Raw genomic sequence first — 26,386 nt, 5'->3', positions numbered from 1 at the left:
CGGCCCCACCCTCTTCACTGCCTCACTGCACCGACACTGTCATCCCCACCCTTTCACTCATATCACTGCACACCCACCTTTCATTACCTCACTACATGGCCTCCCACACTGCATCGCTTATTGACACAACTACCCCATTCACTGCTTCACCCACTGCACCCCATCTACTTCATTGCACCACCACTTCCATCCCCACCCCTTCGCTGCCTCTCTCTGCACTGGCACCCCCGATTCCTTCACTGCCTCTCACTTCAGCCCCACCCCCTTGCCTTTTACTGCACTGTCACTGTCATCCCCACCCCTTCCATGCGACGCGCTGCACCTCCTACTACTACCCCATCCCCTTCACTGCCTCACAATGCACCTCCTACTACCACCCCACCCCATTCATTGCCTCACACAGTTTGCCCCTTTATATGCCATACTTCCTACTGCCATCTCATTATTGCTTCATACAATGAACTTGCCCCACACATCCCATTCACTGTCTCTGAGTCTGCTACTGCTGTACCTGCCCCATTTTCTGCTTCACACAATGAAGCTACTGACCCTTACTCCATTCACTCTCTCATGCAGTGATGCAAGACTCCTACCCCACTCTCAGTGTCACAGAAGGAAGCTACTGTTTCTCACATTCACTGTTTTACAATAAATCTGCTGCATCCAGCACAGACCCACATACGTTCAGTACCTCAGCAAAGGGAGACTGGAATAGAAAAGAAATAAACAGGAACTAAACAACAGAGCTGTTTCCCTTCTTCTTGCTCCTGGTACTCCTTAAATTTTGTAAGCAGGTGCATAGGAAAAACTAATTTTTTAATCTGCCTCTTACTAAGATTTTTCCAGTATCTGTAAGCTGAGATGTGAGATGCTTTTTCTGTGTCTCTCCTATATAATATGAAGGAAGAAGACCTCAAACTAGAAGAAAAAAATCTGATAAACTTTGACAAACTTCACTCATCTTTTTTTAAAATAGCTTCTCCTTCGTATTGGAAAATCCTGGACAAATGTGTGTCTCCACTTTCAAAATTCAAATATATCATTGTAACAGAGTAATATTTAAAAAGTGCCTCAAAATGAGTATTCTCAGCAATATCGGAGACTGGGCAGGTCAGATCAGCCTATTTGGGGCCCTATCTAGCTACCAGTGAAGTCAATCTGAGCATTCTGGGCTACACTAGTGGAGGGGTTCGAACTAAGATACGCAACTTCAGATATACTATTCACGTAGCTGAAGTCGAAGTATCTTAGTTCGACTTACCTGGCCGTCCTCACGGCAGCGAGTCGACTGCTGCGGCTCCCCTGTCGACTCCACTTACTCCTGCCGAGGTGAAGTACAGGCGTCGATTTGGGGATCGATCCGGCGGGTAGTATAGACGTACAGGTTAGACTTAAGCACATGTGTAACTTTACTAAGGTGAGTAGTCCGATTAATTTAAATGGGACTATTCAGGTGAGTAAAGTTACAGACATGTAAAGTGCTTATAGATTGAACATAACCGATTAATTCTAAAGAAGTGTTAACAAATAAGTTTCGGGTGATGAGGAGTTTATTTGGCGTCAATGAACATTTATAGTCTCAGAATTTCTTTTTCTCTGTATTTCTTCATACTGTCAACCTCCCACAATACAATGAATCAACAATAACAAAGCAAGAATATTTAATAGTTTTACTGTTATTATGACATCTACAATATATTCATCCTTAATATATGATAACTATTTTGTACGTCCATTCCAAAATTTGATAGATACATTGACAGGGATTAAATTATTTATAATGTCTCCTTTATTCCACCAAAAATGCAGCATGTGATTGTTTCTTTAATTTTCATGCTCTATTTGCATCATTGTATAAACTATACTGTTAAATGATTTAAGAGGCAATTTTATCCATTTAGAATAGAATTCTACACCATCTGTAATATTGCAAAACAATGATTACACGTGCATGGAAATACACATTGGTAATGCAACTACAATCAAGTGTAGCATCATATTCCCACTACATTTTATGCATCCCAGTTACATGTTTCAACTGTGGTTCTCCTAGCAGTGAGATCGTTTAAAGAAAGTAATATTTGCACCATATAGATTGATGAAATGTTAGATATGAAACAATAATATTTTCCATTTTTTGTACAAAATTATCCAAATGTATTGCAGGATAATATACATTTTATTATCAGTAGCAAGATCTTCACTTGTTATGATGATCATTGCTACATTTTCATTTGTTTTCTTTAAAGAAAGACTATCAACAATACACTTCCTCTATGTATAAAAGAATTAAATTTCCCACACTTATTATGGGAAAGGAGAGTGTTAAAGGGGGAGATTAAAACTTGGCTAAAGCCAGGTAATGTACACCAGTAGTTTGTGGTAGCTTCCACCACATCTCAATTTTAGAGCCTGACTGTGTATTCTCAACATATCCATATCGTCTCCATTTACTTCAGTTAGTTACTTCAGTTAGTTACACACGTGGGCCCCAATCTTATGTATGTGAGTAGTCCCATTGACTTCAAGTTAAAACGTGTGTGTATGCAAAATTTTGGGATACAGAATACATGCAGAATCAAATTTTTCTGACTGCCAGTATAGCTAAATTATATGGTAGTCATGTAATGTAAACAAATGTCCACCTGGAATTTAAATCTCTTAGGGCCTCCCACAGAAAACCATGCAATGGTCCCTAGTTTTTGCTTAATAAAGAATGCAGGATTAGGATCTAGATTAAATTAACAGTATATATAGATCATACACAAGATGACGTGTGTACACTGCACTAATTTAAAGGCAGTGCATAAGGTTTTAATTTTCCATTCTGTACTTCTTACTGTGGTGGATTAAGAAAATGGGGTTTGAGGGGAAAAGGAGAAGTCAGTTATTTCACAAGAGAAAGGCAAGAGTTCTAAGTGTAAGGATTGCCAGCTTTGGCGTCAATCTTGCAATCAGATCTGTTTAGGCAGACCCTTGTGTTTGTATGAAACCTCCTGGACAGATCCTATTGCAAGATCAAGGCCTTAGTTTGTTTTTATTTTTCAGCATCTGAGTTGCTGTACTCAATTCTAAAAAGGTTTGGGGGTTTTTGAGATTGTTTTTTAAATAGTCCATATGAAAGACACTGTTAGTATGTAAGATGTTTATTCCTGGGGTAGGAACGTTTTCTCTTATGTTCTATATATTACTAACTGCATACAAGTAATAATTGAAATAGTAAAAAAAAAAGTTGAAATTTAAAAGTGGTATCAATAGCTGGCCAGTAGAAATTACTAATATATATTTGTTTAATTGTATCTCATAATTACAACAAATAAAATGATACAGTCTGGACGTGCACATAGCTATGATGTGTGTAACCACCTGCTGCTATCATTTTTATCATCATGATACTGCAACAGTTTATCCTATTGTTTGTTATGCCCATTCTGTTGAGTCTAGACCTAACACTTGCCACAGTCACATCTCTACATCACATTGATCTAATTGAAAAATAGGGGCTTATTTGTATGCAGCACACAACAAAATAGGTCTTCAATCCTCTGGGTGCTAAAGTAATATTAATAAATAGTAAAGTGCCCAATCAGTAAGGAATTAAATACAAATGACAATCCCTTTTGAAATAATAGTCTTTTAACTGGAATGTTTAACAATGCTCATTTAATAAACATCAGTTATGTAATGTAATATAATGTAGAGCTGTATATATAACCAAACTAAAAACCATACACGTTCATTTACTATATAAGAAAATTAGCTTATTTCCTGTCAAATGCTGCCCTTTTACTGCATTAGATATTTTCACCATATGTGATTTTTAATACAAATTTGACACATTTCATTGCAATTGGTTTTAAAAAGAGCAACATCACATACTTAGATGGTAAACTCCATGGGGCAGGGACTATGTGTTGTACCGCACCTAGCACAAGCTGTGGTCCTGCTCTGACTGAACTCCCTAGGTGTTACAAATACGCCTGCTCAGCCAGCCGGCGCCCCGCGCATGCGCAGTTGGTCTACCTCTTGCGACGCGCACGTGGGCCGGCTCTCTCCTGATGCCGGTTGCATCACCCGGCTTCGGGGTCCTTCCTGGGGCTGCCCCGTCGCTCGCCTGCGCCACTTCCGCGCTCCCCTGGTGCCCCCATTGGAGCAGCGAAGAGCAGAGCGGGACGAGGCTGGGCCGGGTGCTCCCCGCGTAGCCCGCGGCGCCGGACTCGGAGCGGACGGCGCCCCCAGTCCGTGTAGCGCCGGGCTCAGGCGGACGCGCAGGGCTCCTCACTTCCTCTTGGGCAAGATGGCGGGGGACGAGGCGGGAGTGACTCTGGGGCAGCCGCACCTCTCCCGGCAGGACCTGGCCACCCTGGTGAGACCCGAACCCGAGAGTGCGGGGCCTGTTCGCCCGGCGGCGGCAGCGGGTCGGGGAAGCCCAGCGCGCGCTCGGGCGGCGGAGTCTCCGCTCGGCCTGTCCGGGGCTGCGCGAGGAACCGTCCCCTCACCGAGCCGCCGGGCTGCGGGAGGGGACCCGGGGTCGGGCAACGGGGGGAAGGGGGAATTCATGCCACTGTCTGGGCCCTCCTGTGGGGAGTGGGGACGCGCCGCGTGGGCGCTGCTGCGGCGTGAGGCGGAGGCAGCGTGTGGGGAGGGGAGCTGAGAGCAGCTCCCCGTAGTGTGGGAGCGGGGCGGGGAGCGTGGATCCTGCTGGTGATGACTCTTGGCCGGGCGTGGGGGGGAGGGGTTGTAAAAACATCGGAGACCAGAGTTCAGCCCCACCCCTCCACCCCCGAGAAATCTGCAGTTTTTGGTGTTTCTGAGGCTTGATGCCCGATGTTAGGCCTAATGTAGGTGTTTAGATAGGCGTGATGGAGACCGTAGATAACGAGGAAGGCTGCGTGTTGCTGAGCTTGTGTTTTGTCTTGTGTAAGCATCGTCAGTACCTTTTATCTTCCAACCTGTGTGAGTATGGTGCTCTTGGATAGTGCTGACTTGACAGTAATGAAAATGGAAGTTCTCTACCCCGACAAAATACAGTATTTAGTGGTGCTAAAAATTCTCCTTTACCCTAATTTACTGGGGGCATTGTTTCTGTGGGCATAGTATAGACCAGTCCTTTGACCCTCTGTTGAGACTTCCGAAATGACCAGTTATAGTCTCCTTTCAATGTTGCAATCCGTCTATTAATTTATTAACCAAGATTATCCAACTTATTTCATATAGGTTACAATAGATACATCAGAAAACCTTTCAGTTGCTTTCTACCTGGGCTTTAATTTAGCTGGTGGCCTTCCTATTTACCCCTTGAGCTAGTCTCTCTTATTATAGAATAGTCTTCAGTAGTTCATAAGGACATATCCATAAGCTCTTTGGAGCAAGGATTCTTTATTTTATGTTATATACAGCCCAGAGCATGCTGGTGCTCAACAAATAATAAATGCTAGTGTAGTGATGATCCCTTTACAAGGGTCCTATATTTTCCCCAGTCCTCACTGATAATGACATTGTGGGCTGAAAAGAGGGATGATAGGCATAGCTGGGAGATCAGATTGGAAAGGGTCTTGAAATTTCAAGTCCTTTACTAAATTTTGGTTTCATATTTGTACTCAGATTTGTAAAGGGCTAAGTTAAGTCCAGTTCTAGGCTCCAGTGTTGGCAAAATTTACACACATGCTTAATTTTATGCACTGTGAGCAGTTGTAGTGACTACACATTTTACCTCACTTCAACTTGTCATCTTCCTACACAGTGCTATCTGCAGGGCACTTATGCTTACTGACTTAAATGGGACTAGTCATGGCATGTTAAGTAAGCATGTGAGTGTTTCTTTGAACAGGCTCATTAAATGGCTTTTACAGTGAAGAAGAAAACTTACTAAATGGGTGACTTCCTTTAAAATGTTATGAGTAAATTCAAGTTATTGCGCAATTAACGCTAAGCATAAATTTATTTTCATACTGTACACAGAGCTTACGTACCTTCCCGTATAAACAACATCTGTGCCCACAACGTACAATCCACATCAGCATTCTCATTTGTGTGCATATATTTCATTGCACTAACATAAGAACAGAGGCCTCAATCCTGCACTGAGATTTGCTCATACAGAGCTCTGTTGACTTCAGTGGAGCTCTGCATGGGTACACCAGTCCACCTGGAGGGCCAAGTATCAGAAGGGTAGCCATGTTAGTCTGTATCCACAAAAATAACGAGGAGTCCAGTGACACTTTAAAGACTACAGATTTATTTGGGCATAAGCTTTTGTGGTTTGCCCACATGGAACACAGTAGTGGGTCAGGACCTCATCAGTTATAAACAGTTTCAAAAGTAAAATAAGAGGACACTCACATGGATGTCAGCATTTGCCTAATACAGTTCATAGATATTTTATAGGTAAATATTATTTTTGGACTGTGTAAAAACAGCATTTTTAAGATAAAAGGCTTTGTTATAGAGACAGGAGATTTTGGATGACAGAACTTTTCCATGCTACACCAGGTGGGAATAAACAGATTGGGGGAAAAACAGCTATTTAAAATCAATCTAAATTTACATTTGTTTTACTTGTAGGCAATGTTCCCTCTAATTTTTTACATACATGTGTGCAATTAATTTTGCTATGTGCACAAATATGGAGGTGATGTGGGGTGGGAGTGGGGCTGAGGGGTTTGGAATGTGGGAGGGGGCTCAGGGCTGGGGAGTGGGGGCTCTGGCTGGGGGGATGGGCGCTGGAGTGGGGCCAGAGATGAGGGGTTCAGGTTAAGGGAGGGGGTTCAGGACTAGGGCAGAGGGTTGGGATGTGGGGGGGATGAGGGCTCTGGGGTGGGGGATGAGGGGCTTGGAGTGCAGGCTGTCTTGGGGCTGCAGCGGGGAGAGAGGACTCCCTCCCCAGCAACTCTGGGGCCAGGATGGGGATCAAGGGAGAGGCGCCTCTCCCCGCCTGCTGCGCGGCCATGCAGCTTGGAGGAAACTTAGCTTGTAGCTTAAAAGTTTGCTTGCTAATTTTGTCCTCTTTAATTTGTGTATACTGGGTAGCATATATGGTGTAGCCCTTTTTGTAGTTCCCTTTCTTCCTTTCCTATTTTATGTACTGTAAAAAAAGGGGGGGATCCCTAATATTATGAGCACTTAGTGCTATTATAAAGAGTTTTGTTAACAGAATAATTACTAGATAAATACTATATCTATCTTTTGGGAGGTCCCTCACCAAAGGCTCTTAAGCAAAGTATGCTGTCATGAGATAAGAGGAAAGGTCCTCTCGTGGATTGGTAATTCCTAAAAAGATAGGAAACAAAGGGTAGGAATAAATGATGAGTTTTCAGAATGGAGAGAGGTAAATAGTGGTGTCCCCTCGGGCAGTGCTTCTCAAACTAGGGCCGCTGCTTGTTCAGGGAAAGCCCCTGGCGGACTGGGCTGGTTTGTTTACCTGCCGTATCCGCAGATTTGGACGATTGCAGCTCCCTCTGGCTGCGTTTCGCCACTCCAAGCCAATGGGGCTGCACGAAAGGCGGCCAGCACATCCCTTGGCCCGCGCCGCTTCCTGCAGCCCCCATTGGCCTGGAACGGTGAACCGCGGCCAGTGGGAGGCACGATCAGCTGAACCTGCGGACGTGGCCGGTAAATAAACCGTCTCGGCCGCCATGGGCTTTCCCTGAACAAGCGGCGGCCCTAGTTTGAGAACCACTGCCCTAGGGGTCTGTACTGGGACCAGTCCTATTCAACATATTTATAAATGATCTGGAAAAAGGGGTAAAGAGTGAGGTGGCAAAAATTTGCAGATGATACAAAACTACTCAAGATAGTTTAGTCCCAAGCAGACTGCAAAGAGCTACCAAAAGATGTCTCAAAACTGGATACTGGGCAACAAAATGGCAGATTAAATTCAATGTTGATAAATGCAAAGTAATGCTGTTACCACTCAAGAAAGAGATCTTGGAATCATTGTGGATAGTTCTCTGAAAACATCCACTTAATGTGTGCGGCAGTCAAAAAAGCGAGCAGAATGTTGGGAATCATTTAGAAAGGGATAGATAAGAAGACAGAAAATATCATATTGCCTCTATATAAATCCATGGTATGCTCACATCTTGAATACCATCTGCAGATGTGGTTGCCGCATCTGAAAATAACAATATTGGTTGAGAAAGGTTCAGAAAAAGGCAACAAAAATGATTAGGGGTATGGAACGGCTTCTAAATGAGGAGAGATTAATAAGACTGGGACTTTTCAGCTGCGAAAAGAAACGACTAAGGGGGGATATAATAGAGGTCTATAAAGTCGTGACGGGTGTGGAGACAGTAAATAAGGAAGTGTTATTTACTTTTCATAACACAAGAAGTAGAGGTCACCAAATGAAATTAATGGGCAGCAGATTTAAAACAAACAAAAGAAAGTATTTTTTTCATAGAACACAGTTAACCTTTGGAACTCCTTGCCAGAGGATGTTGTGAAGGCCAAGACTATAAAAGGGTTCAAAAAAGAACCAGATAAGTTCATGGAGGATAGGTCCATCGATGGTTATTAGTCAGGATGGGCAGGGATGGTGTCCCTAGCCTCTGTTTGCCAGAAGCTGGGGATGGGTGACAAGGGAGGATCAATTGATGATTACCTGTTCTGTTCATTCCATCTGGGGCACCTGGCATTTGCCACTATTGGAAGACAGGATACTAGGGTAGATGGACCTTTGCTCTGACCCACTATGGCTGTTCTTATTTAGGAATATTGTAAATAAACTATGAAATCTGTTTCATATAGAATGTTACCAAGCTGACACCTCTCTCACCAGAAGTCATAAGCCGACAAGCTACAATTAATATAGGTAAGAAAAACAAAGTTAATCACAAATGCTTTTGTAACACATTCTTGTTGTCATGCATCATGCTGAAAAGTCTTAGTTAAAAATTCTACTAGGAATATCCAAACAAAAAACTGTTCTAATGAAACAGAGAAAATTAATAAATGCTTGTATTGAAAGTTTTTATAAAAACAACCATTGGGCCTAAACTAACAGGCAGTATTCTTTTAAATAGTGTTAATCACAAAAAGAGACAAGTCAAGTCCTTATTACATTGAAAGAAGGCCACTACGGTACAAGATGACTACTGCAGTATAAGATCTTGGGAATGAAATGTTTTTAGTTAAAGGGGAAGTGTACTTTGGTGGGTGCTCTCAAGCAAAAGGTGCTTTGCCTGAATAAAACGCTGGTCTTGTAATGAGCTCCATGTGGATGCAAGGGTCTGTCCATATGGAGCTCATTTCAAGAACAGTTGGTTACTGTAGTAAGTTGCTGTGAAAAGCTAGTTAAGAAATCTGTACATGCTTACAATGGAAGTTCTGGACCCACAGGCTCCAAGGGCTTACAGGTGTCCTGTGCAAACTGGGTCCTTGATATTGATGTTGAAAGTTTGACAGGTCTCTGTAACTGTGTGCGTTACTTGTAGAAGAATGTTGCACAAACTTCATTGATTAATGTTTGCTTTTAAAATGTAGGCACAATTGGTCATGTGGCCCATGGAAAGTCAACAGTAGTAAAAGCTATTTCTGGAGTTCACACTGTTAGATTCAAAAATGAACTGGAAAGAAATATCACTATCAAGCTGGGTTATGCCAACGCTAAGGTTAGTCATCACTATAAATCTAAATGTACCTATTTTTACACTTTTGTTAACTGTATGAAAGTACTTAAATGGCCACTGCTAGGTTAAGCCTGTTTTTCACCTTTTTTTATACTTGCAGATTTACAAACTTGATGACCCCAGTTGCTCCCGACCAGAGTGTTACCGGTCCTGTGGAAGTAGTACACCAGATGAGTTCCCTACAGATATTCCTGGGACCAAAGGGAATTTTAAACTAATCAGGTGACTGATCTGAATTGAGTGATTTCAATTGCTCTTGCTTTGTCCATAGTTCCCTCAATATAGTTGAAGAACTCTTCAAACGATTGTTTAAAAATGGTACTTTGTTTTTCCATAAGTCTGTTTGTATATTCAGTCCTCTGTTTACTTAAGTGATAAATACTTTTTACTCCTATTACCTCTGAGGAGCCAGTACAGTTGAGAGGAGGTGCCATATTTTATTTTGGCTTACTCATCATTTACTAAATTGCAGTTTGCTGAGCCCAACTTCTATGCTGGCATTTCTAATATACCCGTCACTGTAGTATCTAGAGATCTTGAAGAGTATGAGGTTGCACAGATGTGACTGAAGACCTAATTTGATCCACAGAATCTTTTACCGGTGGTGAGACACAACAGAAAAAAAGTCAAATTTTCCAATACCATATTGCTTACAGGGCTGTTCAAATAAAAAAGCCACCCTTTAGCTTGTAACCTGAATTAAATTTAAGTCAGAGGTGTGAACAAATTTAAAGTTTATTTTTAGACTGTAACCTAATGTAAACTGTATATCTTTGTCATTTTTTCCCCAGAGATAGAAAAATAAGGGTTTTTAAACTGGACCTATGAAAACTTGAGATCGGCTTTGTGTTAGGAGAACGATGAGAAAGAGACTTGTTTATACAATTCCTGATAAAGTGTAACATCAGAATGCAAGTTTAAAAGTTTCAGGAGTTATTTGTGATGCTTCATTGGGATTATTCAGATGAAAATGGTCACAAGGGTGGTTATAAAATAAAACCTTAGTCTGTATTTAAGTGTAGAGGACAGTTTCTCATAACCAAATTTCCTTGCTTCTGTCAGATTCCCATCAACCTGAACACTTGTTCTAATAGAGTATTTTGGTGGGTTGTGACAGTTAGAAAGCTAGCACTAAACAAATAATTAAACACTGGTTTCTTTGATGTACTGCTTATTTTACCTACAGTAATTTTTGAAAATATTATTGCTGAAGTGGCAAACAATCCTTTTTTTTGTGGCATGTTGTCAAATAATAAAAATTCCCCCATTAAATGCAGACAAGAACTTGAAATGCCCCGATTATTGTAGCCTACACAATGTAAACCCAAAGATTGAGTCTGGACAGTTACAGGTCAATCTTAGAGATGTGGTGCAGTTCTGACTAGGCTCAGAATGAACATGCATAACCTTGCAAAGAGGGAAATGAAGACAGACAGCTCTTAGAAGAGATAAGAAGTGAAAAAGGGGAATGTGCTATGTCCAGCATGGATCTTGATAGTCTGACACATATGCATGGTTGGTTTGTAAGTTTCTGAAAGACAGAAATATTACATCCCATAAAATACATGTAGAACTGTCCATTTTTCTGAATCTTAACATTTCAACAAGTAGTTCGTTCATTTAGCTATGTTCATATGAACATAGTTCCAAAATGTCACCTTTCCATGTTTGTCTTGAAATAATGAGTAGTTTTTTTACATACTTTAACTGTGTGCCTACTGATCACTTCATGCAAACCAGTCAGTTTAATTGGCAATAACTTGCTTTTGTTATTTTGTGTTTACCCTCCATATGCAACAGGCATGTCTCTTTTGTTGATTGTCCGGGCCATGATATCTTGATGGCTACTATGCTGAACGGTGCCGCAGTCATGGATGCAGCGCTGCTTTTGATAGGTAATATTTGGAGTGGGGAAGCTGAGCCTCTTTTATAACATAATACAACAACCTAATATTAACATTAAAATAATACAAAGGGTAATGAGCGACCAGCTTTACAAAAATTGTGAATTTCATTGAGTCTTGTGTAAAGAGATAAGATTTTAAAGCTACAATGGTAGGAAGAGTTGGGGATGATTTAGTTGGGGATTGGTCCTGCTTTGAGCACAGGGTTGGACTAGATGACCTCCTGAGGTCCCTTCCAACCCTGATATTCTATGAAAGAGAATATCGTGCCCTTTAAATAGATACGTTTGAAATAGTGCAACAGAATTTGAGCACTCTGACTCGTCCAATAGCTGAAGCGATATTTGACCTTTTGGATGATGGCAGAGGAGCGGTTGGTTAAGATGAAAGTTTGGGACGGTTTTTACTTGTACAATAAAGCTAGATTTTCATCTTGGAGATGCTTAGGCCTATTTGAGCAGGCTTGCTTTTCTCTCAGTTGTTTTATCTGCCATTTCTATTACTTTAAATATGTAGTATTGATGATCGTGAGAGAGTGGGGTGAGGTGGGAAGCAATGGTAAATCCATTGTGATGTGGACTGAATCAAAGGACCCCGTCTGGGCCAGTCTTTCTGTTGATAGACTGACTTAGGAAGAACTTTCACTAATCTGACTTGAGCAGGTGTGTAAACGGTGTGAAATAAATTAAACTTCATTTTTATAAATGCTCAGAATAGTATAATAATGCAACACCAAAATAAATTCAACTATGAATTATGTTACGTCTGGTCAGACCACATATTATTTGGGAAACAAAACAATAATATACTCAAGTTAGCATTGTTTTAAGTGTCTGAGATAGCCATGAAATATTTAATAAGTAGTAATTAGTCTTTTTCATCAATAGCTCACCAAGGCACTTCAGAAATGGTGGTGATCGCTGTCTTTCTTTACACAGGCGGTAACTGAGGCACAGAGAGGATAAATGACTTTCCCGTAGCCAGACAGCAAGTCAATGGCAGAAGTAGATACAGCAGAACCCAGTTTATCGATCTGACCCCAGTCCCAATTAGATCGGATAATCAAAAATTCAGATAATCCGGAGAATGGGAAAGTGCGAGGTTGCAGTGCCATCTGGCGGCCACAAGAGAGATTGCCCACTTCTTATCTATCAGGGGGTAGCCGTAGTAGTCTTTATCTACAAAAACAACAAGGAGTCTGGCGGCACCTTAAAGACTAACAGATTTATTTGGGCATACGCTTTTGTGGGTAAAAACCTCACTTCTTCAGATGCACTTCTTATCTTTGTGCCCTGGTTGTTGGGTTAATACAGAGAGCCGGATAATGGAGGGGTCGGATAAATGGGCCTCTACTGTATATGTTTTAGTAGATCTCACTCACCGTGTGTGTGTGTGTACACACAATCTGCCAAATAAAACTGCCCAGTGTCAAACTACATACAACTCAAATGTAAAGTTGAGATATATTTTTAAACATACAGTAGTTCCCAATCACCTTTTCTGACAAAAACATGAGTGGATGGATATCTATATACCCCTGAAATCCAATGAACTTTAGTATTTTCAAACCAAAGAGATAGGAGAATTAATTTCTAGTTATCAGAGCCCTCTACTAATGCCTCTTTCTTCCGCCTCCCCGCTCAGCCCTCCTCCCCCCCCCCCCAACGTTAGAGGAAAGGTGACTTCCTGGGAAGTAGAACCCAAACAGTATTGATAACCTTAATAGCCATGTGCTTTATGAATTTTTGGTTTGTCATTAAATTTAGGGCTCTTGGCATTTTTGTGTCTGTGATGAAGAGAATGCACGAAACCATACACAATTAAAAAAAATAGAGACTTGTTGACTTTTAAGCAAGCAATATTTTTTTCAAGCACACAATGAGGTGGTAGATGTCCACACTGTTTTGTGTATCCTTCTTATAGATGACTGTACGTAATCACTTTTTCCCCTCCCCTTCCAGCTGGTAATGAGTCATGCCCTCAGCCCCAGACCTCTGAACATCTAGCTGCTATAGAAATCATGAAATTGAAACACATTCTAATTCTACAGAATAAGATTGACTTGGTAAAGGAGAGCCAGGCTAAAGAACAGTATGAACAGATTCTTGCATTTGTACAAGGTAAGTTTCCGGAAGCAGAAATGCAGTATTGCTGGGAGTTCTATGTAATTCTTCAATGCTGGGAGTTAGGCTGACATGAAAAGCATTATCTGGTCAGGACAACCTGACTAACAGCTCAAAGAATTAGTAGATGAGTCAGGCTTTTGTAGCTTTAAAAAAAAAAAAAAAAAGTTGTGTGTAATGTTTTGTTTTCTAGCTATTTCAATAAGATTTTTCTTTCAAATATGAATTTAGGAGCATTATACTCTGCTTCCCCGCTGCTACAATTAATGGATTTTAAGGGTTGTTCCCAAACACACAAATGGGACCCTCATCACTGGTTGTAAAATGGCTTGACTTGAACCTGAGTCTCCCACATCCCAGATGAGTGTCCTAACCATGGGGCTGGAGAGTCAGTCTCTTTCTCAATACATATTTAATTATACAAATGAAACCGCTCCAGCGGGATCAGGCAGAGCAGGGACTTGAACCTGGGTCTTCCATGTCCCAGGCAGGTTCTCTAACCAACAGTTTTGTTGAAAAATTCCCAATGGACTCTATTAATCAAGTTCCCCCTCTCAGCTACTTCTGTTCCACTGTTGATAGCCTGTCTATCTCCACTCTCCTTGCCTCAACCATTGGGCACCTTGAATTCTAGCCAGTCCTCACTTCTTCTCCCCATATTCTTTCTCACACCTTTCCTTGGGTCTTCCTTTACGCACAGTCCATTCACTGCCAAATGTCAGAGTTGAGCTACTCCCCTGCTTCAGGCCCACCAAGCTAAACTATGTATCTCGGGGTTTTATATTGCTATTCATCACTGTAGTATCTGAGCATCTTCCACATAGAACCATCGCAATCGCTAAATCTCTAGTGGATTTCACAGAGGCTCTGGCTCCTCTTCCTTTATTCCCATGCTTCCTCTCAATGCCATGAGCTTTCTATCATGCTGTTACTGTGGTATGCTGGGGACCAAGGCAGCAGTTCTAGGGGATCTTTTCAGGTGTAGGAACATTGGCTCAGAAATATTGTGCTTCCACCCTATTAGCCTTAGACCCAAACTCCACACACCCCTGCAAACCACCCCATCCCTCTGCTTTCCCAACGCCCTTCTGATTTTTATTTCCAATTTCCCCAGAACCTCTGCTGCTTTGCCTCATTCCCTGGCTCAATGGGGGTACATGCAAAATCCAGCTATGGAGGCAAGTTAGTAGCATCAGAAAATGGAAGTGGTTGACCGGTCTGAGCAGTTATATAACCTTTGCGTAGCTCAAAATTGTTGGCTTGTGCAAGGAACACAACTTCTCATGTGTTTAAAATCTCATAAGTGGCCTACGTCCAAGGTACTTTTGTGTGTGAATTTTGAAGTTTGTGGAGACTGAGGTTATTTAGCTAGAGAAAGTCAAGCAAATGTGATTGAGCCAGGGAGAAACTTCAAAAAGGGAGTAATTTTTAAATATCTTTTTCAAATTTAATATTATTTCACTAAAAAAACTGTAGAACATACAGTTGTCTGAAGAATTATTTTGCGGAATTTGAAAGCTAAATTAAATCAGTAAAGTATGAATCAAGGATTTTAGTCTTACTTCAGATTGTAATGAGATTTACGCTTGAAGTATGGAATTGCTACTGATGCATCAAATATTTTAGATCTCTCATCCTCTCTAGGATATCTTAACTCTGTTTTCTCACTGCATCTTGGCCCTAACTGCGTGTTCTGTTTCCTCTCATTTTTCACAAACCTCACGCAGAGAGAGGTTTCCCAGCTGTGGTCTGCTTACAGTCCCCACAAGTTACTGTGTTTCTGTTAGAATGCAGTTTGACCAGGTCATAAAAACTAAAACTTTAGGGCTTGTACACACTAGTGCTTATATCAGTATAACTTCAGTTGCTCAGGGGTGTGTAAAAGCCACCCCCGTCAGCGACGTAAGTTACACCGACCTAAGCACCAGTGTGGACAGCGCTATGTCGGCAGGAGAAGCTCTCCCACCGACATAGCTACTGCCACTTGGGGAGGTAAAATAATTATGCCGATGGGAGAGCTCTCTCTCGTCTTTATAGAGCGTCTGCACTAGCTGCGCCGTTGTAGCGATTCTAATGTAAACTAGCCCTTAAAGTCTAGTGGTCATGGGGCTAAGGGATCTAAGTCCAAATTTGTTTTCATGAAAGATCTGGTTTTTATCTTCTTTGTGGTAACTCTGCCCCTTCAGTGCATGTACAACTCTATTCCTCCCCTCCAGTACATACACTGTTTATCTCAGGTTAAGGGGCTGAAACTCATGTCATGCCTCTCTTGATCATCAAGCATGAAGCAGCTTGTTCCTAGAGTAAAACACTGCCTCCAGAGCTCACTTGGAGAACAAACTGTATAGGCCTCCCACTTGAAACACACAGAACTACCCATAGGCAATGTACAAGCCATATTGTACTACCTTGAAGAGTAGTTGTGGCTTAATTTGGAAAAAAAAAATGAAAAGAAATATGACCTGACACTTTTGTCATGTTGTTTTTATGGACTTCTGGTTTGGGAAAATATGTAGAAATCGTCCCTGAATTTTCATTTGTAGTTTTAATGTGGCATGGATACTCATATACGCTTTGGTATATGCTACCATAAAGTCTAATGTAAGACTACTCCATTTTTGGTTGTTGTTGTAGGTACAGTTGCAGAAGGAGCTCCTATTATTCCAATCTCAGCACAGCTGAAATATAACATTGAGGTGGTTTGTGAGTATATAGTAAAGAAAATTCCAGTCCCATTGCGAGACTTCACATCAGAACCAAGACTTATTGGTATGTAAATGTTTAAAGCTTATCTATGTGTTTAACCACCCTTTCAGACAATGCTAATATTGGGAGGGTATGCTACAAAGAGGGTCTGAGGAGCATTTAGCATTTAACTAGGAATTTCAAGCTTCTCTATTTCCTGAAATCTTAAATATGAGTGGGATGTGTGTGTGTGTATATACACAATATGACTACAGTAACTTCTCACGTAACATTGTAGTTATGTTCCTGAACATAACTTTAAGCGAAACAATGTTAAGTGAATCCAATTTCCCCATAAGAATTAATGTAAATGGGGTGTGTGGGGGGGGGGTTAGGTTCCAGGGGAATTTTGTAAGTTTTAAACAATTAAATACTGTACACAGCAGTGATGATTGTGAAGCTTGGTTGAGGTGATGGAGTCAGAGGGTGGCATATTTCCCAGGGAATGCCTTACTGCTAAATGATGAACTAGCACTGGATTGAGCCCTCAAGGGTTAACACACTGTTAATGTAGCCTCACACTCTACAAGGCAGCATGGATGGAGGGAGGAGACACAGCATGGTAGAGAGAGAGAGACACACACACCCTGTGTGTGAGAGACAGAGACGTGCATAGCCCTTTTAAGTGCGCTGACCCCACTCTAAGTACACTGCCTTTTTAAGTAGATCAGCAAGTTGAGGCAGTCGCTGCTGCCAGAAAGCCCGCTCTATCCTGAGCCCTGTCGTATCTTCTCCCCCCCCCCCCGCCTCTCTGTAGAAATGGGGTACAGGAGCGGGGGGGATGACGCCCTGACATTAGCACCCCTCTGTACAGCAAGCAGGAGGTTCCCGGGAACAGCTCCAAGGCAGAGGGTGGGAGCAGCACACAGCAGTGGGGAGAAGGACAGCTGAACTGCTCGGCAATTGATAGCCTGCTGGGTGGCTGCTACACAGGGAACTTAGGGGCATTGATAGGGGGGCTGCTGGTCCACCCTGGTTCCAATCTTCCCCTCCCTCTCCCCCCCCCCCCCCCCCCCCCCCCCGCCCTAGCTCCATCGGGCTGCTCTTTCTCCAAGCAGTGGACAAAGTAGGTGGCTGACAAACAAGGGGAGCATTGTGCAACTTTAAATGAGCATGTTCTCTAATTGATCAGCAATGAAACAGTGTTAACCGGGACAACGTTAAATGAGGAGTTACTGTATATATAAATGAACCACTTTGATTTGGGCATTTTAATGTGGATATAATATGAAAACAGCAGTGAAAGTGACTAATTTATCTTAGAAATAAGGTAGATGAGGTAATGTCTTTTATTTGACCAACTTCTGTTTGTGGAAGGTACAAGCTTTCAGGCTACACAGTGCTCTTCTTCTTCTTCTTCAGGTCTGCGGAAAGAAGCAGAGTGATTTCTAAATCAGATTTGCTCTTTATACATTAGATTACTCTGCTAAGCACTGACAACTTTGTGATGTCTGAAAATCAAGCTGCATTCTATTGCAGTTAAAACTCTTGGCAGTAAATAGATATGGCTTGAAGACGCAAGGAGTGGATATGTTGGCACCCATTTTTTTCCCCAGTCAGTTTTCCAAGTGGCACGCTTCAGTATTCTGTTATGTCACTTGGGCATAAATGTTAAAGCATTGGATTTTGTTCATTTCTAGACCATCTTCCTATTCAGTTCATCCATTCTAGATGTATTTTACATAAAACGCTGAAATCTAGAGTGTATCTGTATGTAGAACTTAACAAAGTCGGTCTGTTACAAATGCGGATAAAAGCAAAGGTCATTTTCTCTTACAAGTGCTAGGATTTCCTCCAGTATTCTCAAAGTGGTCAGCCTTTTTAAAAAGGATCTGATATATAATTCAGTTTTTTAATTAAATAGATAAGTCTGTAATAGAAAGAATTTAGAAAAAGCTTTTCCTGTTGAAGTCCGTGGCAAAACTCCCATTTCAACGGGACCGTGATTAGGTCTTTAATTTTAAAGCACAAATTTATTTCATTATTTCTACCTAAATCGTAAGCATGCAGGAGTTTAAATATTGTTGTGCTTTCACTTCTGAACACTATAAATTGTAGAATAGTGCTTAAAGAATATTTTTTCCTTTATTTTACTTTCTTAAAAACTGGCAAATATTTTTCTCTGATTTAGTCCTCTTCCACTTGGTGAATAGTCTTTCTGATAAAGTTGGATGTAGCATTACCTCCTCCTTTATGCACTGATATCTGTTTGCATGTCTCTGAGAATAATTTTTAAATACTAATTAGTTTGTGATAAATATATTTACTGAGAATTAAATTAATTAAAATGGTAGTTAAAGAACAGTGGATATTCCTTGCCAGAATGTGTTAACATGTTTTGGGTTTAACCAACTTAATCTGACCCATGGTTCATGTAGTATTTTAAAAACTTGTGAAAAAATTGCATGCAACAGACTGCATAGCATGGTGAATACAGTGAGGTATTTTCATTGTTTGATGCAAGTAGATTTAAAAAAAAGACAAGAATTGTAAACATCATATAAGTGTCACTAGTCAAGCTTCTATATATCTTAATAATGGGCTTTGTGTTCTTTTCAGTAATTAGATCTTTTGATGTCAACAAGCCTGGATGTGAAGTAGATGACCTTAAGGGTGGTGTAGCTGGCGGTAGTATTCTAAAAGGTGTATTAAAGGTAATAGCTACTCTTCTTTCTCCCCTCAGTCCCCCCCCCCCACACACACACACACACTTTCCTCCAAACACCTCATTAGTTATAATAATGAGTAGGTGCATAATAGGTGTTTCTTCATTGTCCATACAAAGCAATTTAAAGGTATATAGTCAGTTTAAAAAATTTTAATTAAAAGTAGTTTCAGGTACTACCTGCTCCTGAGTTTATCTTTGTTATAGTTAACTTAGGGTTTTACTAGTAACGATTTTTTTTTAATTGACAAGTGATTTTTTTCCAAAGTTGATGGTGGTGTCCCTCTCTATTCCTTGCAATGAATGAGGGTGCAGTTTCCCCTTCTTGCATGTGCATACTTATTTACTAAATATCATTTCAAAAAGTTGGAGTTTGAGAAGTGCTGATAAATCTAAATAAAGATAAGGAGTGTGTGCTATCTATGCACTCAGTCTCCACATTAAAAGTGCATATGACTGAATACTCTGCTTTGGTATGGAGTACTATCATCAGAACAAGTTTTCAAGTCTTTTCTGTCTATTAATAATAACATCCTTGATTATTAAATGGAAAGTTAAAAAATCAAGTTTATGTACCACTTATACAATTTGATCTACATTCTTTTGCTTAGACAGTGAAACTATATTGTTACACTGTCTGGTTTTTCATACACTAGCTCAGTAATATAGCGTTTCGGCTTGCAGTACTATTAAGAAAAAAAATTAAATTAAAATAAGTTAAAATTTAAATGTTGGGCCTAAAACTAAGTGATCATGTAATAAATCAACTTTTTAAAGTACATTTGAAGGTAGTGTAACTACCTTTTTATTACCTGTGTAATACAGAGGTTTTTAAAAGTTGTGTTGATTTTCCAGGTAGTACCACTATAATTGTGTGAGGCAACAGCCCAGTGCTGTTAATAGTTACATAACTGTTGGAAAAATAACTCTTCTTTCCCACCACCAGCTGGTGAAACAAACATCTGACCACTTCTTCTCCATTATACTTAGGTAGGCCAGGAACTTGAAGTCAGACCTGGTATTGTCTCCAAGGACAGTGAAGGAAAACTCATGTGCAAACCAATCTTTTCCAAAATTGTGTCACTTTTTGCAGAACACAACGATCTACAGTATGCTGCTCCTGGAGGCCTAATCGGTAAGAATGGTTTTTTAATGAAGAGATTTTTTTCTCCTAATGCCTATTTTTGAAAATTTTGATGGTTTCAGATAACAGTACACTTCCTAGAAGGGGGGAGGGTGGGAGGGTTTTATTACAATTTACATGAAATTCTAATGTGTGACTACCACAGCAAGTGTGTACCTTTTAATATGTATATATGTAATGAAGCTTTTTAAAACAGTACCATATAGTGTTAAATTTAGTTACTTATCTAAATTACATTGGTTAGCTCCAGCAGGCTTCTGTATTATCTGTGCTGCCACCAGCATGATGAATTCTGGGGCATTGTATCATAGCTGGCTAGAGTTCACAGATCCTAAAAAAGAGTAACTAGGAGTTCAGTTCTTAATGTGCTGAATGCCCATCTCCAGCTGGGTAGTGGGGACATTCAGTATGTCACAAAGAATAACGGTTAATTTCATTTGTAGGTCTCCTTTAAATGTATTTGAAAAGTAAACATCATATTTATACGCATCAATTATTCCTCATACGTTGTCTTGTTCTGTAATAGGTGTTGGCACTAAAATTGACCCAACTTTATGTCGGGCTGACCGAATGGTGGGGCAGGTTCTTGGTGCAGTTGGAGCACTCCCTGAAATATTCACAGAGCTGGAAATTTCCTATTTCCTGCTTAGGCGACTGCTAGGTGTGCGCACTGAAGGAGACAAGAAAGCTGCAAAGGTTAGTATATTTGTACCTGTTCTGTTAAAAGGACATTATCATGGTATTTGTCAGACTTTTTTTTTGTTTTGCAGCTTTTACTCTCTTAACCCCCTGGAAATTAATTCCATTGAGATGTAAGTGTTTATGCATACTTTCATCTTTCTTTTCTTCCTGGTTTCCATACACAATGTTCCCATCTCAGAGGGGAAAAAACAATGGCACATGTCAACTTAAATACTATGTAAGAGTGCCTTAAACAGGGGGAGGAAATTCATTTCCTGGTAACATTAAAGAAATTTGAAGCCTTGTGATTCAAAGTTGGCTTGTCTTCCAAAGATGCTGGTAATCCTTGTTCCTTCTCCTTGCTATTCTCTTCTCCATTCATCAGCTGCAAAACTAGTCATGCATGAACACGCTAGTTTCATGTACATCCTAATACTTTGCCAATCTAGTGATGTGTCGGATTCTCCATCACTTGATGTTTCTAATCCTAAACTAGATATTTTTCCAAAAGGTATGTTATAGTTGGCAACCTTTATCACGTGGCCCATCAGGGTAATCTGCTGACAGGCTGCGAGATATTTTGTTTATGTCGACCGCCCACAGGCACGGCTCCCCTGCAGCTCCCAGTGGCCGCGGTTCACAGTTCCTGGCCAATGGGAGCTGCGGGAAGCAGCAGCAAGCGCATCCCAGCAGCCCATGCTGCTTCCCACAGCTCCCATTGGCCAGGAACGGTGAACTGCGGCCATAGGGAGCTGCGGGTGGCCGTGCCCACGGGCAGTCGACGTAAACAAAATGTCTCGCAGCCTGCCAGCGGATCACCCTGATGGGCGGCGAGCCGAAGGTTGCCAACCCCTGCTATAGCTCAGAAGTTGTGGGCTTGATACAGGAATTACTGGATGAGGTTCCGTGGTCTGTGTTGTGGAAGAAGTCAGACTAGTTGATCATCATGATTCCTTCTGGCCTTAAAAGCTATGAAAACTGCTTCATGCTGATTTATTTAGTGGTGGATTAAGTGTTGCCGTCATTTTGGATTTTCTCTTTGTGACTAACTCTGGATTGAGCAGTTATTTTGGTGGTTGTATTTGGTGAAAGGAAAGAAAGGCATAAGGATCTGTTTTATATTGATGTCAGTTATGACCTAAAAAACTTTAGCTTTCTATATAGTATATGCAACCTTAAAACAATTATTTCCCAGAAAAAGGCAGACTGATTTTTGTAGGTGGGTCTGAGGCAAGTAATCTGGAATATTATTTGTGCTGAGCCTTTTTATATTTCTCCTACATTCATATGAAAATGAGAAACACTTTATCATGTGTCTAAAAATGGACATTGTTTCAGCATATTCATGTGTGGCATGGTCCTAGACATTTGGTGCTTGCCTCCCTTTCTGTTGGTTTTTTTCTTTGGTAATCTGGCTGTAGTAGTCAGATATAAAATCTTTTTTTTTTTCTTCTTCATTTTAGGTATTGGCTGCAAAATGCTATTAACTTTATAAGTTACTTGCATATTTAAAGGAAAACTTACAGAATTCTTTATATCTTATTTCAGGTGCAGAAACTATCCAAGAATGAAGTTCTAATGGTAAATATAGGATCCTTGTCTACTGGAGGAAGAGTTAGCGCGGTGAAGGCTGATTTGGGCAAGATAGTGCTAACTAACCCTGTTTGCACAGAAGTAGGAGAAAAAATTGCCCTTAGTCGAAGAGTTGAGAAACACTGGCGGTAAGTTGGCAATACAATGACAAAATAATCCCTTGATACTAGTGTGTTGCACTGACACCACTACTATCTGCCTCTACTGTAGAATTTCTTTTTGTTCCTCTAAATTCTCTAAGCACCTAATCACTATTTCTGTGGGACACTTTTTTCAAAAATGTTAAAAGTAGAATAGTGAAAAATTCAAAATTCAATACTTGATAGACTGTGCGCTGCTTAACATAAATGCACGATAAACCTTCTGATGTCATGAGTTGTGACTTGACAACAGTCATACCAGAGTAATATTAACAGCAGGAACTCTTAACCCAGTGATGCCAAAGACCAAATAAAAATTAAGGATACATTTTAAGACTGGGTTTATCTTAAAACAGTAATTCTCAGCCTGTGGGCCTGGGCTCTGCAGTTCCATCTGCATGTCACTGTCAATGCTGCTTTGCAAAGTATGTGTCGTGGGGAGGACAAGGGAACAAAGGGACACTGACCTCCAAGGACCTTTTTCTCTGGCCCCCATGAGACTGAAGGTATCAATTTTATTGGTCAGCACAGATTACAAGAATAATGTGGCTGGTGGGTTACCCAAAAACATCCTGTAGCAGGATATAATATAACTATATATAATATGGAGATATACCTATCTCATAGAACTGGAAGGGACCTTGAAAGGTCATCGACTTCAGTCATCTGCCTTCTCAGCAGGACCAAGTACTGTCCCTGGCAGATTTTTTTTGCCCCAGATCCCTGAATGGCCCCCTCAAGGCTTGAACTCACAACCCTGGGTTTAGCAGGCCAATGCTCAAACCACTGAGCTATCCCTCCCTAAAGTTGGGGAACAGTATGGCTGGAGGCTCCTTTTTAAGCTTATTGCCTGGCTTCTTTTCAAGCAACTGCCCACCTAGAATGTATATTCTCTGTTCCCATAAGAGAATGAAGTTAGCACAGAAACATTTAGCAATCCTATTCCCTACACCCCTGTGTGGACCTCACACTGAGGGAAGGAGAAAAAGGTATGTTAACGTATTTCCCAGTAGTCCTGATCTGGCTGATACATAATGGGTTTTGAACACCTATTCTGGGAAATAATCATGTCCAGTTTTCTGGATCACTGTGGCAGGCAGTTACACCTTATTAGCTGTTTCCGTAACTGTCTCTGCACATCAGCTCAACAGCAGGCAGAGCTGGGAGCTAAATGCCTTCAGTTGAGAGGTAGCTAGTGGGGATTACTGGAGTGGCTACTAAGTAGCAAGGAGAGGAGCACACACTTCCTGGCAGATAAGGAAGGAATGAGCACCAAGAGAGAAATGGGGGAAGCTGAGGGGGAGTTATGTGAATAGAAGATAAGCAACATTTTCCAGCAATGACTTGTCAAATCTGTGGTTTGTTAGCCACTGCGTGTTTTATGCATTTTGGTGCATTTTTTTTCTCTGTTTTTTCTTCCCTCCTTTGAAACAAACCTTTATTTCACCAAAATGCTCACAGATCTCTCTTGCTGTTGGGGCTGGCACTCTTAGGTGCCCTTTTACTAGAATTGTTTGTGGCACAGTTTTTCACGTGTTGCCAACTATACTGTAGGAGAAGGGAAAGGAGAAAAATACAAAGGAAAGGAACTGAGAGGGACTGGGTCAAGAACAAAGAAATTGGGAAGGATCTAATTAGGAAGAAAAGAGTGGGACAGCTGGTACAGAGGTAGGCGAAGAGAACTCTGCCTCTTACACTCCCTTCCTCAGACTTTCTAGGAAAATGAATGAGAGAACAAGGGGAGGGGCAGTTGGGATATAGTGGAAAATAAAATATCCTACAGAAAGAGGCACAGGGGTTAAAACTGGGAGAATGGACATATAGGCAAAATGCAGCAACAACACCAGGGACATGTAGCGCCTGAGTGTGGCTTTGCCCCAGCTGTGGGGTCCAGCCTAGAAAGGCTTGAAATGATGGATTAATTACTTCAATTCCATTTTTATCAACGTACGCTGTTCTTCCGGGAATTGTGTTCTGAGAGGTGTGAGAGCCCAGAGTTATGGCAGACAAGTTCAAGACTAACATCAGATTCTGACACGGCTCCCTTCAAGGAGTTGGGAAAGTCTTAAAGGCAGTTTCATCGATTATATGCACCACCTCTTGGCTGGAAAGATGATATTGCAGTCTTTTTAAAAGCTTTCTCTGAAGCTGCATCTTGAGCTAGTGGAAAGATTTAGTGAATTTTTTAAAACGCAGTGGGTGTGTTGGGGAAGTAGTAAGAGAAGATTTTTCCATTACCCAGTACAAGTGGTAAAAACAGTTTGAGAATTATGTCAACTTAGTGTTCAGGTTACACCCTCCATGAGAAATGTTGACCTCAAAAATTGAACTATTATATTTTTTTAAGAAGGATTGCTTTCCAACCTGCATAAAGCTTTGCATCAAAGCTATCAACACATTGTCATTTGCAGTTAACTAGACAATTATGGGCAAGTAAAACCTTTGTGTGTGCACTTCTGTTTAACAGCACATTTTAAAAAATGGTCCCATAGCTTAAGAAAAAGTCCTGTTTGCTTATGGTCTCTCCATTACTCTCCCCTCTCCTATGTTTCCAGCAGCCAGTCTTCTTTAAGATTTTGAAGTGCAGGGGAGGGAAGGGGGGAGTTCAGAAACTTCTGAAACCTGTGTGAGTACTCCTAATACAAACACGGCTAAAGGGTATGCATTTTGGATATTTTCTAAACACAATTACAGATAACGTCAACTTGTTTTTCATTTTGCAGTTTAATCGGCTGGGGTCAAATAAGAAGAGGAGTGACAATCAAGCCAACAGTTGATGATGACTGAGAAGTAAAAACGAGTGCTTCATTTTGAGAGATGGAATGCCTATTTCCATATACTTGGGGGTACATTTTTGGAGTGAAATTTGTTACACAACTCCCATTGCCCCAGACATTTTACTGGATATTTACCCTATTACTAAAATACTAGTCAGTATGTCCAATGAAAGGGTAAAAAATTGTCATAGAGATGGATCTAATAATCCACATTTTAGCAGAAACTAATTGTATGTGTTTCATGCCATATCTAATTTATGTTAATTTGTGTTTGAGAAGATCTGTTTAATATCGCTCAAGCCACCCCCAATGTAAAACAAACGATAAAACCTGTTTTGAAATAAAATATTGCTTCTTATTTTTTCATTAATTCTTATCCTTTGATAGTGAAAGGCTGCAAAGATTGTTCAACAAGTACAAGAATTTAAAAAGAAAATAAACTCTACTTGAAGACCAGTTCCCTGTTTTTGTGCTGCACCTAGTTTTAAGTCTCTGAGCTCTTTACAGCAGACGCTTTCTTAACGTTTTTCAATTCTTGCTTTGTGAATGGTGACTTCTTTTTATATTTTGCAATTATGCTGCTAGTAGTGACGACTGATTAGTCCTGGAAGACACACATTCAAGAGGAATTACTATTGAAACACACAAAGGGGAAAACACAAGAAACTCATAGGAAGTGGAAATACTATTTTTAATCTTTTTTCAGAATGTTTCCAGTGGTCAGACAACCCATGTAAAACAGCTATTGTTTGACATGATAAAGTTCTATATAGATTGACACATCCTTCTACAGGTACTTACCTCCTATCTCAGTGGTTTTTCAACCTTTTTTTCATATGCGGACCTCTAAAAAAAAATTCAAAGGGGCCTGCACTTCCATTTGGAAATTCAACCTGTGGTCTGCGGACCCCTATCATAGAAGTCTTAGACTGAAAACTAACTGAACAGAATTCAGCTATAAACGTTGCTCGTGCTCGGCAAGACA

At 40.7% G+C, this 26,386-nt stretch overlaps 1 protein-coding gene across 2 annotated transcripts; it reads left to right on the top strand.

The window, feature by feature from the left end:
• Positions 1 to 4,222: 4,222 nt before the first annotated feature.
• Positions 4,223 to 25,767, top strand: EIF2S3 (eukaryotic translation initiation factor 2 subunit gamma). Of its 2 annotated transcripts, XM_034755062.1 has the most exons (13): positions 4,223 to 4,366; positions 8,749 to 8,812; positions 9,484 to 9,611; positions 9,730 to 9,851; positions 11,430 to 11,524; positions 13,495 to 13,653; positions 16,291 to 16,425; positions 18,961 to 19,055; positions 20,057 to 20,201; positions 20,737 to 20,906; positions 22,440 to 22,612; positions 22,981 to 23,130; positions 25,348 to 25,767. In XM_034755062.1, the coding sequence occupies exons 1-12, from the start codon at positions 4,298 to 4,300 to the stop codon at positions 23,120 to 23,122; spliced, it is 1,497 nt and encodes a 498-aa protein (XP_034610953.1). In that variant the 5' UTR covers positions 4,223 to 4,297; the 3' UTR covers positions 23,123 to 23,130; positions 25,348 to 25,767. The 2 variants fall into 2 exon arrangements, with proteins under 2 accessions (XP_034610953.1, XP_034610963.1); XM_034755072.1 differs by lacking the exon at positions 22,981 to 23,130.
• The last annotated feature ends 619 nt before the right edge of the window (positions 25,768 to 26,386 follow it).

Source organism: Trachemys scripta, chromosome 1 (genome assembly GCF_013100865.1).
Source record: "Trachemys scripta elegans isolate TJP31775 chromosome 1, CAS_Tse_1.0, whole genome shotgun sequence".
Classification (NCBI taxonomy): Eukaryota; Metazoa; Chordata; order Testudines; family Emydidae; genus Trachemys; species Trachemys scripta.
Note: the sequence above shows the minus strand (reverse complement) of the source record. Positions and strands in the feature narration are given on the sequence as shown.